Source organism: Pelophylax lessonae (assembly GCF_965119305.1).
Source record: "Pelophylax lessonae genome assembly, chromosome: 1".
In the NCBI taxonomy this organism is placed as follows: domain Eukaryota; kingdom Metazoa; phylum Chordata; class Amphibia; order Anura; family Ranidae; genus Pelophylax; species Pelophylax lessonae.
Window position 1 is genome coordinate 557,686,547 of NC_138768.1, and position 19,149 is coordinate 557,705,695.

General features: G+C 41.8%; 1 protein-coding gene across 1 annotated transcript in view; it reads right to left on the minus strand.

Moving 5' to 3' along the window:
* LOC309553041 (beta-1,4-galactosyltransferase 1-like) overlaps nucleotides 1–19,149 on the minus strand; it is a 212,855-nt gene that overhangs the window by 84,670 nt on the left and 109,036 nt on the right. The window contains exon 3 of the mRNA XM_082253940.1: nucleotides 16,903–17,129. Coding sequence (XP_082110066.1) covers nucleotides 16,903–17,129 — 227 coding nt within the window. The remainder of the gene's footprint in view (nucleotides 1–16,902; nucleotides 17,130–19,149) is intronic.

Below are 19,149 nucleotides of genomic sequence, written 5' to 3' on the forward strand. Positions count from 1 at the left end.
GAAGGGCAACCAAGAGTCATGGAGGATCTCAGTTATGATTTAAAATTAGCTTAACTGAATCTAATCTCCCTTCAGGAGAGGCGAATAATGTGAGATATGATCACCGTGTATAAACTTATAAGTGATTAATCTAGTGAACCTGGCAATGGGTTTTTCCCTTTAAGGCTCGATGCACACTTATGCATGTGGCTTTTGAGTGATTCTGTAGTGCTTTTTGCTGTGCCTTTCGCTTTTTTTTTTTAACCGCAATTTTGTCGCGATTTGCATTTGTAGCACTACTCCCTTGGGAGCTGCTGGTTACGGGTTCCCCTGGGTTACCATTAGCAACAATACGACAGTTCAACATTCCCCAAGTGATCTTTGGCTCAGTCAGGAAACAGTCCAGGAGCTTTGGTTTTTGTGGTTTTATTGAGAACATGGGAGAAGGGAATGAGTGGGATACTCCAACTTGTATAACTATGCACAATTTGCTAGGACAACTGATTAATGCTGATTAACACTGAGTAACACTGACTAGCACTGTATAACGCTAGTTTTGGCTAGGCCGCTGCTTCACCTTGTCATAAGTAGTGAAATAGAATTGAGTGAACTTCCTGAGGTAAACTGTACTGCAGAACAATCTTCAGGGCCCTTCCTGGCACCCCCCTTTGTTACTATTCTTCAGGGTCAACTACATGGCACCCCCTTTACTGTTAAACTTACTGTGTGAGCTAGCTCCTTGATCCCCTGACTTTTCTGGAGTGATCCTTTTCCTAGGCAGACCCTGTGGCAAACCCCCGAGTACTCCCGACATTGTTTTTCCTGAGAGACTCTGCCACCAACTCCACCGTCAGCACTCTGGATCCTCTGCAGCTCAGCTCTACACCCGGTTCACTAGGACGACTGCCTGAACCACTTTCCTCACACCTGCAGAAGGAGAGACCAGCTGTCTGCCTCCTCCTGGGACTCTGCATCCGGCCAAAGATGCCCTGTCACATGTCCCCTCCATATTTATAGTCAATCCCAGGATGCATTGTAGGAATGCCCTCCCACTGGGACTGCCCTAACACATGATGTGTCACTGGCTGGGGTTCCTCCACTGTCCAACAAGCTCCCTCATTGCATACAGTGGGGACACTCCCTCAGACCCAGTGAATCACACCTGGAAACATGTGAAAGGCAAACTAATAGATCAGGCTCCCCTGATAAGCAGAAGGAGCAACATATGCTTTTTCCTAGCACTTACCTAACTAGGAGGGTGCTACACATTTTTTATGCTTTTTCTGGGAAAATTTGTTGTTGGGCAGATTTAAAAACACAAATTTCAGCAAAATCATGGTAAAAACGCACTACGTGCTTTTCTGCAGCTTCTCCATTGTAGTCTATTGAACCAAAAAAGCAAAAAAAGCACAGTTTTGTGTTTAAAAAAGTCCTTGACCCTTTCCAAAAACACAGAGGCACAAAATGCATTGATGTAAACGAGTTCCATAGGAACCTATGTTAAAAAAATGTTCTGCAAAGAACATAAAAAAATGCATTGGTGTGAATGGAGCCCATCGTCATCACAAAGGACAACGGGGCACCCTTTATGTCTAGAGTAAAAGAGTTTTGACCTCCACCTAAAGAAAGGCGTCTTACCTGTAAAAGCTTTGAAAACGTGGAATAGACTCAGTCAAAAAATTGTTCTGGGCAAATCAGTAGCTTGTTTTAAAAGAAATCTGGATGCATTCCTAAATGCACAAAATCGAACTGAATATTAACCACTTGTCGACCGCTCACATTGAGCCTACTGTGGCAAAGTGGTTCGTTATCGTCCAGTGACGTAGGTCTACGTCGCTGGACTCCTCCCCTTGTGGGCGGCGCGCGCGCGCCGCCGGAGGCTCGCTCCCTCTGTATTCAGTCACAGCGGGAGTTGGGCCAGGGGAGGAGCGGCAGTGATCACCGCCGCTCTTCCCCAATCGTCGGTGATCGAGTGTGGAGATCCGCCCGCTTGTGTAAACAAAGCGGGCGGATCTCCTAAGTGACAGGCAGGGACAGATTGCAGGATTCAGCATAGCTGAACCTGCGATCTGTGCCTGTGTCACACAGTCCCCTCCCCCCCACACACGTCAGTAAGCACCAGGCATACATTAACCCCTTGATCACCAATAAAAGTTAACCCCTTCCCTGCCAGTGTCATTTTTACAGTAACAGTGCATATTTACAGTGGGTACGGAAAGTATTCAGACCCCCTTAAATTTTTCACTCTTTGTTATATTGCAGCCATTTGCTAAAATCATTTAAGTTCATTCTTCTTCCTCATGAATGTACACACAGCTCCCCATATTGATGGAAAAACACAGAATTGTTGACATTGTTGCAGATTTATTAAAAAAGAAAAACTGAAATATCACATGGTCCTAAGTATTCAGACCCTTTGCTGTGACACTCATATATTTAACTCAGGTGCTTTCCATTTCTTCTGATCATCCTTGAGATGGTTCTACACCTTCATTTGAGTCCAGCTGTGTTTGATTATACTGATTGGACTTGATTAGGAAAGCCACACACCTGTCTATATAAGACCTTCCAGATCACAATGCATGTCAGAGCAAATGAGAATCATGAGGTCAAAGGAACTGCCTGAAGAGCTCAGAGACAGAATTGTGGCAAGGCACAGATCTGGCCAAGGTTACAAAAAGATTTCTGCTGCACTTAAGGTTCCTAAGAGCACAGTGGCCTCCATAATCCTCAAATGGAAGACGTTTGAGACAACCAGAACCCTTCCTATGGCTGGCCGTCCGGCCAAACTGAGCTATCGGGGGAGAAGAGCCTTGGTGAGAGAGGTAAAGAAGAACCCAAAGATCACTGTGGCTGAGCTCCAGAGATGCAGTCAGGAGATGGGAGAAAGTTGTAGAAAGTCAACCATCACTGCAGCCCTCCACCAGTCGGGGCTTTATGGCAGAGTGGCCCGACGGAAGCCTCTCCTCAGTGTAAGACGCATGGAGTTTGCTAAAAAAACACCTGAAGGACTCCAAGATGGTGAGAAATAAGATTCTCTGGTCTGATGAGACCAAAATAGAACTTTTTGGCCTTAATTCTAAGCGGTATGTGTGGAGAAAACCAGGCACTGCTCATCACCTGTCCAATACAGTCCCAACAGTGAAGCATGGTGGTGGCAGCATCATGCTGTGGGGGTGTTTTTCAGCTGCAGGGACAGGACGACTGGTTGCAATCAAGGGAAAGAGGAATGCGCCAAGTACAGGAATATCCTGGACAAAAACCTTCTCCAGAGTGCTCTGGACCTCAGACTGGGCCGAAGATTTACCTTCCAACAAGACAATGACCCTAAGCACACAGCTAAAATAATGAAGGAGTGGCTTCACAACAACTCCGTGACTGTTCTTGAATGGCCCAGCCAGAGCCCTGACTTAAACCCAATTGAGCATCTCTGGAGAGACCTAAAAATGGCTGTCCACCAACGTTTACCATCCAACCTGACAGAACTGGAGAGGATCTGCAAGGAGGAATGGCAGAGGATCCCCAAATCCAGGTGTGAAAGACTTGTTGCATCTTTCCCAAAAAGACTCCTGGCTGTATTAGATCAAAAGGGGGCTTCTACTAAATACTGAGCAAAGGGTCTGAATACTTAGGACCATGTGATATTTCAGTTTTTCTTTTTTAATAAATCTGCAACAATGTCAACAATTCTGTGTTTTTCTGTCAGTATGGGGTGCTATGTGTACATTCATGAGGAAGAAGAATGAACCTAAATGATTTTAGCAAATGGCTGCAATATAACAAAGAGTGAAAAATTTAAGGGGGTCTGAATACTTTCCGTACCCACTGTATAGCACTGATTACTGTAGTAATGTCACTGGTACCCCCAAAAGTGTCAAAAATTTCAGTCAAGGGTACGATCTGTCTGCCGCAATGTCACAGTCCTGCAAAAAAAAATTGCAGATCACCGCCAGATCGCCGCACCATTGCTAGTTAAAAAAAAACAATAAAAATGACATAAATTTCCCGTAGTTAGAAGCTGCGATAACTTTTGCGCAAACCAATCAAAATACGCTTATTGCGATTTTTTTTTACCAAAAATATGTAGCAGAAAACAAATTGGCCTAAAATGTTAAAAAAATTTTGATTTTTACATTTTTTTGGGGGGGAATTTCATATAAAAAAATGTGAAAAATATTGTTATTTTTTCAAAATTCACGCTCTTTTTTTGTTTATAGTGCAAAAAGTAAAAATCGCACAGGTGATCAAATACAACCAAAAGAAATCTCTATTTGTGGGGAAAAAAAGGACATAAATTTAATTTGGGTACAGCCTCGCACGACCGCGCAATTGTCAGTTAAAGCAACGCAGTGCCGAATCGCAAAATATGGCCTGGTCAGGAATGGGGTAAAATCTTCTGGTCTTAAAGCGGTTAAAAATATTTGTTTTGTCAAAGACATGTAGCTAAATACATTTTGGCCTAAATATATGACAAAAATTGAATATATCGGATATTTTTTAACTGTCAAAGTAGAAAAATAGTGTTATTTTTTCAAAATTGTCGCATTTTTTTATTAATATCGCAAAAAATTAAAAGCGCAGAGGTGATCAAATACCACCAAAAGAAATCTCTGTTTGTGGGGAAAAAAGGACGTAAATTTAGTTAGGGTACGGCGTTGCATGACCGCACAATTGTCAGTTAAAGTCGCACAGTGCCGAATCGCAAAAAGTGGCCTGGACGTAAACCAGGTGGTTAACCACTTTACCACCGGAGGATTTTGCTGTCTTCCGTCCAGGCCACTTTTTGCGATTCGGCGCTGTGCGACTTCAACTGACAATTGCGCGGTCGTGCGACGCCGTACCCAAACGAAATTTACGTCATTTTTTTCCCCACAAACAGAGCTTTCTTTTGGTGGTATTTGATCACCTGTGCGATTTTTACTTTTTGCGCTATAAACAAAAAAAGAGCGTAAATTTTGAAAAAATAACAATATTTTTAACATTTTTTTATATGAAATTCCCCCCAAAAAAGATGTAAAAACCAATTTTTTAAAAAATTTTTGGCCAATTTGTTTTCTGCTACATATGTTTGGTAAAAAAAATCGCAATAAGCGTATTTTGATTGGTTTGCGCAAAAGTTATTGCGTTTACTAACAAAGGGAAAGATTTCTGTCATTTTTTTTTTTTTTTAACGCGTAATGGCGGCGATCTGCGATTTTTTTTGCGGGACTGCGACATTGCGGCGGACAGATCGGACCCTTGACTGACATTTTTGACACTTTTGGGGGTACCAGTGACATTACTGCAGTAATCAGTGCTATATATATGCACTGTTACTGTAAAAATGACACTGGCAGGGAAGGGGTTAATTTTATTGGAGAGGGAGGGGTTAATGTATGCCTGGTGCTTACTGACGTGTAGGGGGGGAGGTGACTGAGTGAGTCATGGACAGATCGGATGTCCAGCTATGCTGAACAGTCCGATCTGTCACTCCCTGTCACTATGGAGATCCGCCCGCTTGTGTTTACACAGGCGGGCGGATCTCCACACTAGATCCCCGGCGATCGGGGCAGAGCAGCGGCGATCGCCGCTGCTCCTCCCCTGGCCCGACTCCCGCTGTGAATGAAAACAGCGGGAGCGAGCCTCCGGCGGCGCGCAAGCGCCGCCCAGAAGGGGGAGTGTCTGACGACGTAGTACTACGTCGTCAGACGATAACGAGCCACTCTGCCGCAGTAATATTACTGTGGGCGGAGGTAAAGTGGTTAAGTGGTTAACATTTATAGGTAATAACACCAGAAATTTTTGATCCAGGGAATATCCAATTGCCTTCAAGGGATCTGGAAGGATGTCTACCCCCACCCCACCCCATTGTGGAAAATTGGACCATGCTTTATGGTTATAAGTTTCTGTATATAGAGGTTTTCTATTTATTTATTGTTTCTATTGGTTGAACTAGATGGCAGTCATCAATCATGTTGGTGACTTGCTGAAGTTGCTGTGCACAGTACAAAAGGATAGAAATAATGTGGCTGGGGGCACAGGGGGTGCAAAGCTTGGTACAGAGAGGTAGGCATGATATTAATTGACAAGTGAAAACTACAGCCGCCAATATATATTTTTTAATTTCAGTTAACCTAGTTGTGCCATAACAAGAGATCCTCATGGGCCAGTATGGGCTTTCATGGGTCAAGGAACATGAGGAATCAGCAAAACATATCTGTGTGCAGAAAACTGGGTAGATATCCTTGTAACTTAGGCTGGCCATACACTATACAATTTTCTTGTTCAACTTTCCTTTAGATTTACCAAAACCATGTAATATAGGGTCAAACCTAAACACTTTCAATTTGTATGCAATAAGGCAGGCCCTTGCACTACATAGTTAAAGGTAAATCTAAAGGAAATTGAATAAGAAAATTGTATAGTGTATGGCCAGCCTTACTCATTCATTTCACTGGGCCACATTTTTTTTTAAAGCTTTGCTTTCCTGAAATACTTTGGGTGAATATGATAGAGCCCTTTAAAATGAACCCAAACATAATCTCAGAATGACTGTATTATGAAGAAAATCATTAGAAGAATGATATGAAGTTTTAATGACTATAATGTATTTATTCTAATAATGTCTCTGCAGATCAGCAGGGCTAAAAGTGTTTTGCTGCTGATTTTCATTTGTACTCATTCTATTGCATCCCGCTGCAGTGTGTATACAAATAATAATCTTCAGCGACATATTGCACTTGGTCTTGTATGCTGTAAGAAGTTTGTCAACCCAGGACTTGAGGCACAACTTGAGAAGATTAAAGCTAAGTTGGCAAATGAGGAGTACAAAGAATGTCACCAACCAGAACGGTCAACAGGGAACTCTGGCTGATCAAGGCAGAGAAGAGTACATGATATACTTAACTGAGAGGTAACACTATTGTGAGATTGAGACGTGAGACCCTCAGAATTGTCGACCACCATACTCCTCATCTATACAAGTGTGGTTGACGTAGTGCTACAGTCCAAACAGTGCAGTAAGTGCAATATCTCCTTTAGTGGTGGATGTTCACACTTGGGTGATTGATACACAAACTGTGATTGTTGACAACCATAAACAACGAGATTGCACGAGGATTCTTTTTCCTTTTTTTCTATTTGGGACTTTTATCAACCACATGAACTGGACTAACGTATATATATTTTTTTAAATATTTTGCACATTGCACTTTTTTTGTATACTTTGTATTTACATGTGCGGGTGACACCAAGTTCATTTACATTTTAAGATGTTTTTTAACGCTGCACTTTTATGCACAGACATTACTTGATTCTGATGTTGGTCCTGATCTAGAGGAAGAGAGGAACATGAGCCTACAGACAGGGGAGAACACTAATTAGCCCTCGTTCAATTTGGAGCAATTTGTCATGCGATTTGACAGGCGAAATCCCATGACAAGTCGCAGCCTGTTGCCGGAAATGACACTGTTCCAATCCGTGCGCCGCTTTGCGGCACCGCACCGATTTTTAAAAGTAGTTCCTGCATTACTTTTTCCTATTTCTGGTGTGACTTCAATAGACATCTGTGCATGAAGCCGCACAGATGTCTTTCAAGTAGCACCCAAAATCGCGCTGACCTGCAACTTTTAAATTGTGCTACTTCAAGTGAAGAAACACGATTTCAAAGTAGCATCAATGTGAACCAGGGCTAAACAACAACTTGGCAGTCATGTTCCCCCAGCCACAGCGTATTGCCAAGCTGGCTCAAGTAATGATGAGGATGGAGGGGATGATGATGATGATGCGGTCATAGGCACCTATTAGGTGCCGGATAGAGCTGTGGAGGAAAATGAGGAGGAGGCGCAACCCCAATGAGGCAGCATGTCCTCCAGAGGCAGCCATCATGGAAAAGTAGAAAGTAGCCACCCTATTCCATCAGATTGTGGAGCTGTTATCTCCCAGCCCACTTCTCACAGCTCAGCTGTGTGGTACATTTTTAGCACATGTGCACCCCATCGCACTGTTGTAATTTGCAATCTCTGCTGCAAGCAGATCAAGCGTAGCAAGAACACCAGACAACTGGGTACCACATGCTTGACAAGGCATTTACCTCCTACCACTCAGCCCATTGGCAAGAGCACCTGAAAGCAATGCAAAAGGGACAGAATTCTTCTTCTCTTTACTCATCATCTTTAATGTCTACACCCGCTATATCTCATGACCTCTAAGCAGCCTCCACTGGCAGGAATAATGGTATAGCAAAGGGTTTCATAGGTCCTTACAACACATTTGCCAGCAGCACACCACCAGCTATAGAGTATAGCAGGCAAATTTCTCTGCCCCATCTGCTGTATTGGAAAAAAAAACACACTCCCTGCCACCCACATGCCCAGTGTCTAAATTCCAGCTTGTCCAAATCACTGGCTTTACTACTCCTGCCTTTCTGTCTGGTGGATTCTGCCACCTTCCGTGAATTGGCAGAATGTGCTGTACCACAATGGCAGGTTCCCAGTCGCTTTTTTCTTTGCACGTAAGGCCATTCCAGCTATGTAACATCACATGGAAGGCAATGTTTTGGCATCATTGGGCAAGGCAGTCAGAATTAAGAGCCACATTACTGCTGACACGTGGTCCAGCAAGCATGGTCAGGGACAATGTATTTAATTCACAGCACACTCGGTAACTCTGCTTGCAACTGGAAAGGATGCAAGACAGGACTGCTGGAGCTTGTTTTGCTGCCACATCTCCATACAGCTGGTGGTGATGATGCAAGATCTGGCAGCTCCACCTCCTACTCCTCCCTCCCCTATCTGTCACCACCAGTACCCCCTAAGCATTCAAGGGGCTATTCAACGAGTCAGGCTAAAAGATGCCATGCGGTGCTTCAGGTGGTCTGTCTAGGGGACAGTAGCCAGACTGGAAAAGGGATTCTTTCAGCTCTGCAGGGGCAGGCCCAGAAGTGGTTCACACCATGGCAGCTTTAGCCAGGAAGGGTGGTGTAACCTTTTGCCTGGAACAATTTGGTGGTGCAGCATTTCCTAAACAAGTACCCAGGGTTGCAAGGTCTTGTAAGGCAGGTCTTAACCATTAATTGTTTTAGCGCCAGGTCATTTTTTTATTAAACAAAATATATTACAGGACTTTTTAAGTGTTACCTCCCAACAAATTACACACAAATTTTAAATTTATCTCTTTATTAATACATATAATCACACAAGACACACACACATTGCATTTCAAGTCACACATATCTAAGGATGGTGATATTCTACTAATAGCTAATTGGTAGTACTGTAGGTATGGCCTGACCTGTTACACATATCGGGGCAGCACTGTCGCTAAGTTGTTAGCGCTTTCACCTAGCAGCACTAGGGTCCCCAGTTTAAATCCCAACCATGACACCACCTGCCTGGAGTTTGCGTGTTCTGTCTAGGTACACTGGTTGCCTCCCACATGCTCATAGGTTAATTAGATCCTGTCTAAAGTGGCCTAGTGTACATATGTATGAATGTGGGTTAGGAACCTTAAGATTGTATGCTCCTTCAGAGCAGGGACTGATGGGAATGTATAATATACAGTATATGCGAAGCACTGCATATATTGACAGTACTATAAAACATTGCTTCATCAGGGGTAAGGTGAAAAAGGTAATTGTTGGTATTGGTAGTATTAGAACTCTGGGGGAATAGTTCAGTGTTCATTCAGGAAAAGAAGGGGTCAGTAAGTGTGACATGTACACCGACATCCTAAAATATGATACCCTGTTTACCTACAGCAGCTGAAAGCCAGGGCAAGGAAGAAGCCAGTACCGCTGTGTGGGGGCTCCAGAGGATCAAAACAGCAGGCGGTAGACTGGGGGGGTATCAAGGACACAGGAAGACTGGGAAAGCAACCCAGTGTGGGAAACAGTAGCAGTGGAGATAAGTCGCCAAACAAAGCTGTTTGTTTTATTTAATCAGCAGTGTTCAGGATCTAAACCTTTCCTTAAACTAAGAGAAGTTACCATAATCAAGAGAAATTAAAATAAACATAGAGTACAATAAGATGGGGGGGGGGGGGAGAAAAAAAGAGAAATTGACCCTCTATATGTTCACAGGTCATGTCCAAAAATTGATGAGGTAGCCATAGTGCATACAATTGAGTTAAGCTATGGGCTTCGTGAAGTTGTGATCTTTAGTTTGCCCAGGTTGTTCGACAAGCTGGCCTTGCGATACCATTCGGTGTATTGGAAAGTTTGGATTAATGATTCTCCATTGTTTCCGGGTCTACAAGCCAGGCGTGCATTCCAAGCCTGCATGATGTGGCTTGGGGCGCTGATGGCTGCATACACAGACCAACTGAGTATTCCTCCTCTTGGGGGGGGGGGGGGGGGACGAAGCGTCACCCTCTAAAGTCCATGATTGAAAAGGGTGGGAGTATATGGTGATCTGTATGTTCCCGTATCTAGAATACATTGTGGGGATATGGGCACACATTTCCATTTTACATTCCAGTTTATGTGCATAAATTCTCATAGACAAATTTGAGGCTTTGCATGAATCTGGGGTATTATGGTTGTCTGCTGGTTCAGTCAATGATTTTCAATATCATTCTTTTTATGACTGTTTTGGTTTTTAGTTTTCTAGTGCTATTTTTTATTATTATTTTTTTATCATTTTACTTTTGTTGCTGCTACCATCGTCATTTGAAATTGTTTATGGCTGTTTTTTTACATAAATGGATGAAAGCTTGCACTGTGGGGTCCCCTATTGCGTGGGTACAATAGACCTTCAGCAAACAAACCCTATTCCAGTGACCCACACTTCTGACCTTTGCTCCCTGTGGGGCAGGGTAGAGTACTGTGGGTGGTGCAAATCGGCTACATAACACTTTGGGAATTGATGATGGGTCAGTAGTACTTTTGGCTCTGAAGAATAGGGTTCTCCCTCGAAATGCGTCAGCCAGGCATTACATCATCCAGCACCATAGGAGCATCCTGGCAGTCCTGGAGGCGATTGGTCCCAATTGTTTAAATGCGTGCAAATATCATGCGTTTGTGAGTACAATGTATGCTACCCTTTTGGATTTTGATAAACTTTTTTAGTGGTAATGCACGGGGTTGGTGCGTCCTTCTCTTGTTGTTGTTTTTTAGCACTGTGATAGACTTCTATGGGGACTTTGGAAATGCTTTGAAGCACAAAGGAAGAAACATGGGTTATAAACTTTGAAGCAAAGCAAAGCAGCACAAACTGAGCAGTGTGTACTGGACTGTAAGGTTACCTTTTATTTAGTAATGGCTGTTTTGATTTGCGTTCAGAATGCTTTAAAAATTAGGATATAATGACACTTTTATAAGTGTTAATGAGGCCTATGGGCTACATAATCCTACTCATTCACATAAAAAAAAAAAGAAAACCATAAATAATGACATCACAGTTTTTGAAAGGTCCTTTAACGAAAAACTCCCACAAAAGTCCCATGTTCTATGACAGTGATGGCGAACCTTGGCACTCCAGATGTTTTGGAACTACATTTCCCATGATGCTCATGCACTCTGCAATGTAGTTGAGCATCATGGGAAATGTAGTTCCAAAACATCTGGGGTGCCAAGGTTCGCCATCACTGTTCTATGACAACATCTGTTGTCAATCACTTTGCCCAGCGATGCAGATCAACATCAAACATGCCTGCCAACCCAAAGAAAGCAAAATATCCACCCAACACAGTATATTCCTGTCCTTTACTTGTGCTGAATGACATCTCCTGGTTCCCAATGCTAAATGAAAAAAGGGGATGAGGGTTCCAGGGTGATATACTGTAATTGACCATATATGGCCACAGCTATATTTAGTCAATGGCATTGCACAAATATGACCATGTGGCCATATTTGGTCAGTGATGTCAGCACTATCCCCACCCCTTTGTTTACATGACCAAACAAAGGGGTGGGGCCAGTAAATGAATGGGTTAGGTATTGTTACTGGTTGCCAAGTGCCAACACCTGCTGCTTCCTTAAAGTTGAAAAAAACGCCAAGGAAGCTGCCAGTGACGCACATGTGATGGCATGACAAATCGGATCAGAGCTAACATAAGTAAACTAGTAACTGTTATCTTTCAAGGCATGCCTTGAATGTACATAACTGTTCAGGGAAATGTGTGGGTTTACTTCCACTTTATATAGGGGAAAAATTTCCGCGCTATTGGAGGAATTAAGTAAATAAATGACTGCAGCCTACCTCAAAAATATAGATAACTATATTTAGTGAATGTGGGGAAAAGGGAGGTAAAATGGCGCTGTCAGGCTAATAAATAGGAAATATAAATATGTCTTATAAGTGCACTGGTGATAAAGTGAATAAAAAATCAAGGTATATAAAACCTAATATGGTGACTCCTTAAAAAGTGTAAATATGTTTAAAAGAAATTAGTAAAAAAATATATATATATATATTATCGTGGTAAATAAGTGAATAAGAAAATTAAGATATAAATAATTATTGAAAATCAATTCAGTGTGTGATCTTAAAGGTGTATATATGATTTCATACAAAATACATTAAATAAATAAAGTGATGTTTTCAATATCCTCCATAAATAATTAAGGTGCTAATTAATCAAATATATATTGTGCTGGTGAGCCAAACAATAAATAGCTTTGTATAAATCTGTACACGATCAATTCATAAATAGTGTCCCAGCAATTTAAATAACATAAATAAATAAATAAATGTAAAAAGAATATATAGAAAAATTGTCCATATAAATAGCCAAATATTAAATGGTGCTGCAAATATAATTGAGTCCCAAGATGGGAAACGAAGCAGGGATTTAACAGGAAAAAATGGATTCCAGGAGTTCCAGACTGATGGGGGTGCTCAATACAGGAATAAGTGCTCCCCTCCTATTACTCCCGCACTCACCAGATGGTGGTACCCCCACAGGGGTAATCAGCGTTTGGGGTGACTCTCAAAGGTCCCTCCGAAGGCTGGCTAGTAATCCACTTAATCCCGACTTCATATGCTGTATTTTTCTCCAGGGGAAAATTGATGAGAAATCCCTCCTCTTAAAGTACTCCAATATATTTGAGAGATTATTAGATGTGCCCACCTGGCACAGGGCAATTGGCATTGGTTGCTATGGGTGGCAGGATCGGGAGAGGATCTGCAGGCTCCTGTTGCTCTCCCTCCTTGTCAGTCCCTGTAGCGTGCAGTCCGGCATGCGTGCCAATGTGGATAGGAGGTGACTTTTCCTCTCGACTTCCGGGTTTAGCAGAGACCACAATGAATTTTGCTTAATGCTAGCATGCCGGACTGCACGCTACAGGGACTGACAAGGAGGGAGAACAACAGGAGCCTGCAGATCCTCTCCCGATCCTGCCACCCATAGCAACCAATGCCAATTGCCCTGTGCCAGGTGGGCACATCTAATAATCTCTCAAATATATTGGAGTACTTTAAGAGGAGGGATTTCTCATCAATTTTCCCCTGGAGAAAAATACAGCATATGAAGTCGGGATTAAGTGGATTACTAGCCAGCCTTCGGAGGGACCTTTGAGAGTCACCCCAAACGCTGATTACCCCTGTGGGGGTACCACCATCTGGTGAGTGCGGGAGTAATAGGAGGGGAGCACTTATTCCTGTATTGAGCACCCCCATCAGTCTGGAACTCCTGGAATCCATTTTTTCCTGTTAAATCCCTGCTTCGTTTCCCATCTTGGGACTCAATTATATTTGCAGCACCATTTAATATTTGGCCATTTATATGGACAATTTTTCTATATATTCTTTTTACATTTATTTATTTATTTATGTTATTTAAATTGCTGGGACACTATTTATGAATTGATCGTGTACAGATTTATACAAAGCTATTTATTGTTTGGCTCACCAGCACAATATATATTTGATTAATTAGCACCTTAATTATTTATGGAGGATATTGAAAACATCACTTTATTTATTTAATGTATTTTGTATGAAATCATATATACACCTTTAAGATCACACACTGAATTGATTTTCAATAATTATTTATATCTTAATTTTCTTATTCACTTATTTACCACGATAATATATATATATATATTTTTTTACTAATTTCTTTTAAACATATTTACACTTTTTAAGGAGTCACCATATTAGGTTTTATATACCTTGATTTTTTATTCACTTTATCACCAGTGCACTTATAAGACATATTTATATTTCCTATTTATTAGCCTTACTTCCACTTTAACAATCACTGGCAAAAAGGAAGCTATCTTACAGCATAGCGGTAGAAATATCACTAATATATATGACAATCGGCTCCCACCAAACAAGGAAAAGATCTGATATTCGAACAAATGCCCAAACAACCAAAGTTTCGTCTGAACCTTGAGCTCATCCCTACACACAACCTATGGAAGGGCCTCCTCTATTATTTTTTCATGTATCACACACCTTACATTATACAATGTGTAATTATGCAAGATAAACCTTTCAAAGATGATATCCTGCTACCTGCTGTCTTAAGCCCTGTACACATGGGCCAAATGTTGGGGGACATCAACCAGTTAAAAAAATAACAACAGGCATTCGGCCTGTGTGTATGCCACCCAGTCCGACAGAAATGGAAAACCAGCAGCCGAGGGATTACTGATCAGTTGGTGGAGAGCGCTGATTGGAGTGTTCTAGCTTAGGGGGGGCTTCCCATTGTCAGAACACAACAGCTCAGCAGGAAAGATTGCTATACTAACTTTGCATAGTTAGTACAGCGGCTCCGACTGGAGCTGACAGTTTATTTTTTTCGTTCAAACCCAGATTTCAACTCAAACCCAGATAGCAAGGATAACGTGCCACAAATTTGTGGCAGTGTTGAATTGTAAGTCGGTTAACTTGCTGCCCATTTTCACTGGCAAGTTGGACACTTGCTGTACACTTGAAGCACAAGTTCTAGTTGACACTTTTTCAATTTGTAGCAAATTTGTGTGGCAAAGCCTCCAGCAAGAGCAAAGTTGCAGTGGTGAGTCTACAGCAAGAGCTCTGCAAGTCTACAACATGAAAATTCAGCCACAGTGACCTCTGTGGTGGGATGACTATTGCACATCATAACTGACCCAGAACTTGCAGCAGATTTGCAGAATGTTTGCAAAGAAAGTTGAACCAGAGTCATGCAATGCAGATTGTGCAACAAACTGGTGAAACCTGGCAAGTCTAGCAATAGCTTAGCAAGACATTTTCAAACTTGCAGCACGATTGCTTGCTATCTGGGAAAAACTCATAGTGTGTACCAAGCTTTAGTATGCAGCTGCTTTCAAATGCAAGACAGAGTGTTTAACAAGAAAAGGCAGTATTTTGCCTAAAGTGCAAATACATGTGGATTCACACTTTTCCGTGAATATGCAGCAAGCATGGTAATGCACACATGTAGGTGTACCTGGGCCCATTTAGATTCCTTTTCTCTTTCACAGTAAACTACAGCACCTACATGTGAATTAACCCCTGGAAAAGAATGGGGATGGGATTTCTACCCATTTTAGTGGCAAGATGCTTGTGTTTTGCTATCTCAAAAACAGACAAGTGTGAATAGGCCCTAACAGTACATGCTGCGTCTAAAGAAATGCAGTGAAACCCAGCAGATCAACGCACAGCCTTTGTATTGCCATGTGTATTGCTAAAAGTCAATAAGATTTTGCTGACCATTTCAAATGCACGTTAAATGCAGGAAAACAACATCTGTTGACACAGAAGCCTTATTAACTCTCTCTGATCATTACACCAACATATCTACAACTACATTCATTTCTCTAAATAAAATACTGCAGTTGAGTATTAGTTCTCTTGCCACATCATTTCCTATTAGAGTATATATTTTTTTCCCCAAAAAGGGTATTTTCTAGAAAGCATTAAAGATTTGTTAATTCAAATTTTACACTAAGGTAGGTTGGTGGATTTAGGGCATTTTTCACAAGAGACGTTACCCATGTGTGCATCCAATCCCGACGGTTAAATGTGCCCAGGAGGTACAAGTGCAGTGTCCAGCCAAACGATTTCACAGGCTGCAGATAACAGGGCTGCAGGGCCATCTTACCAAATGGGCACGTTGGGCAGTTGCCCGGGGAGCCCCACCTGCCCAGCGACCCATTAGTCCCGACTCCCGCGTGCATCCCACTGCCAAACTTAAGACCCAAAGATCAGATACGAATTTATAGTTGTTTAACTATTGTTGTGAACGCATTATGAATGCATCATAGCCCACACAATTTTTCCAGTCACCCAAGGGCCTATCTGGATAAAAATTGTCCTGGGCTATGCGATTTTAATAATCCATGTTAATGGTTACCTCTTGAAGAGGACAAGCTCTATGTGTACTTTCTGTTCTCAATTTTTAATTTTTTGCAACAAATAAAAAGGATATATTTTACAATACATGAGTCATTCTGATTCATTCTATGATGTGCCTTAGAAAGTCCAGTCATTTGTTTCTGTGACAATTCAATGCGACCTGGTTTTCCAGACGTATGAATTTTCACAAAATTGCTTCTGTTTGCCAAACTTAGTAGGTGGCAAGCGCCCTGCGCTGCTGTCAGGCCACGTGGAGGGGGAACCCACAACTGCAGGAATGCCTGTCCCCCTCCACGGGAACAGGAACAGACAGGACAGTCTAGTCTAACTCCCATCCGTATGTGTGTTCACCGGACCCAGCCGCCGAACTTGGAAGCTGTCATTAGCCTGGCACTGCTGTACCAATAAATATCGCCTTATCGATAATTTTCATTTTTATTCTTGTGGGTGATTGCGTAGGCAGGGCCCCAGTGCACTGCATTGCCCGGGGGCCCTTTAATGCTCTTAAGATGGCACTGTAGGGCTGGTACACACTAGAGACCTGGGATTGGACACACACGGGCTAAATACATAGTATGTGGCCTAATTTTTACTTGTAAATATCTTGTACTACAATAGCCGTTTTGCAGGACTGATTTAACAAAGAAAGGGATTTTACCTGTTCCACCACATAAATAGCATAGTCCGCTTGCTGTTTTTGGAGAAAAGGATGCATGTTGTAAAGCCAGATCTTAAGATGCGGTTCTCTTTTTCGAAAAGGAATCACTATAGCAATTTTCTGAAGTGCTGTGCAGTTCTCTGGCTTGCTGTGACCCCCAAGTGGTAAGTGTACATTTTCAATTATTCTGTTTTCAAGAGACACATTCAATTTAATGTGGTAAGGACCTAAAGGTGAAGACAAAGATACACAAAATGATTATGCTTTTAGGGCTTTAAAAGGATTAGGATCACTCCTATCAAATCAGTTTTATTGCACTGTACAACAGCTTGAGCCTGTGTCCTAATACTCCATACACTGTTAATCTGTTGCATGCCAGAACAACAATGTGACTTGCATATACTGTATGTAACTTTACTTAAAGTATAACTAAAGGTAAAACTTTTTTTTAATTTTGGATAGAGTACAGAGAGATTAGAACACCAGTCATTTTTAATTACTGTCTGTGTTCCCCGTTAACGAGATTTTCCCTCTCTATTTGTCCTGTTTACTATTATTCTTAAAGGAGAACTACAGCCAAAGCTCGTTTGGCTGTACATCTTCTATGGATTACAAGATCCCACTAGTTTTGCTCTTCTGAAGTCTGCTCTCTGCTGACCTCACAGATGTCGGTCCAGGCACTACATCATCGTGACCACAGAGTCAAGATCTGCCAGGTGCCTGGACCAACACCCACCTCAGCCTCTCAGCGAGCGCTGAGAGCCTCAGCCGGCCACTCTTTGCCTCTCCACAGCCCAGCGCTCCAATGAGCGAGAAGGGGGCAGAGCAGAGAAATGCTGACTGAAATGTCAGAACCGAGCGATTGAACGCCGGTTCTCAGTGTAGAGGCACAGGAGGACAGATACAGCATCCACCTAGGTAAGTATACATGGGGGAATAAACAGATTCCCATACATCCCCTTTAAAAGTGAAAGTAAAAGAAAATCCCAGATTTTGGGTTGTCCCCAGAAAAGTAATAAAGGGGAAATCTTCCTATGGGGACACTAGGTCCGGTGACCTGGGGGTTCCCCGAGGAATTTCCTTAATTTGCAGGGATTTCCTCTCAAATCCTGTTTGGATATGGGACAAGAACTGAAGGGAAATCTCCGCAATGGGACACAGATGGTGAAAAAATAAATCTGACAGGGGTTAAAGTCCTTCCTTGCTCTATCCAAAATGGAAAAACATTTTTTGCATATAGTTCTACTTTAAAAAAAAAAAAACATCACCCTAACTTCCGGAAGTACACTATACCAGGATATGGTAAATAGAAAAATATCAGTGCTCTTGCTAATTGGTAAATTGGGTACCTCTATCCTATTTGTAATAGACTTTTAAAGGGCCAAAAATGGTCAGAGGATGGGAAAATGGGGGGGCAAGAAGGATTTTTTGGGTACCATCAAAATGCGTAAACAGTCATATAAAAACAAAAATCTTTATTATCTATGAAAAAGACATATGGAAATGAACAATACATTGCGAACAAAGATAAAATTAGCACATTCAAGTCAACTGCAGTAGTGATATTTTACCATTGTCTGTTGAAGTTTTCAAGGTGTTCCCTGAGTTTTCTATCTTTCTCTGAGAACATCTTGTGTGACTTATGGGTTTGCAATTTTTTACATATCCGATAAATTTCCATATCTACTTTTTCCGATCTTTTGGTATATTCTTTGATGAGGAGATTCATCATAGATTTAGAACATTCATTAAGGGATTGTTCCCATTCTTGTTTAAATTCGGGGCTCAAATCTTCCAAAGTAGGGAAGATTTGAACCCTGAGACCAAAAGGATTGATATTATCTCGCATGTAGTCCTGATACTGGGGAGCGCATGCCTTTGACTGACATCCACTGGAACATCATTTCTATATGGTATCTGTTTAAATGTGACCGACCAGGCAGCCTCATTTTGAAACCATTTGTTTTTAATTGGCAAACAGTGGAAACGATATAGTGTGCAATGGATGTAAGTGCTTATTAACCCCTTCCAATGTTATGTCTAGATATACAGACCCATGTATTGTATAATATTGAATGAACATATTTACTAATTGCAATCTATATGGTATGATCATAGAAGTCTAGGTACAGATGTAAGAACTACCCCTGAGGAAGAAGTTCTCTGTCTTCGAAGTGCATTGGGTATTTTTCGCTGTATAAGCTGACAAAAACTTGCACTGTGTATACTATTATATTTTCATTTTTT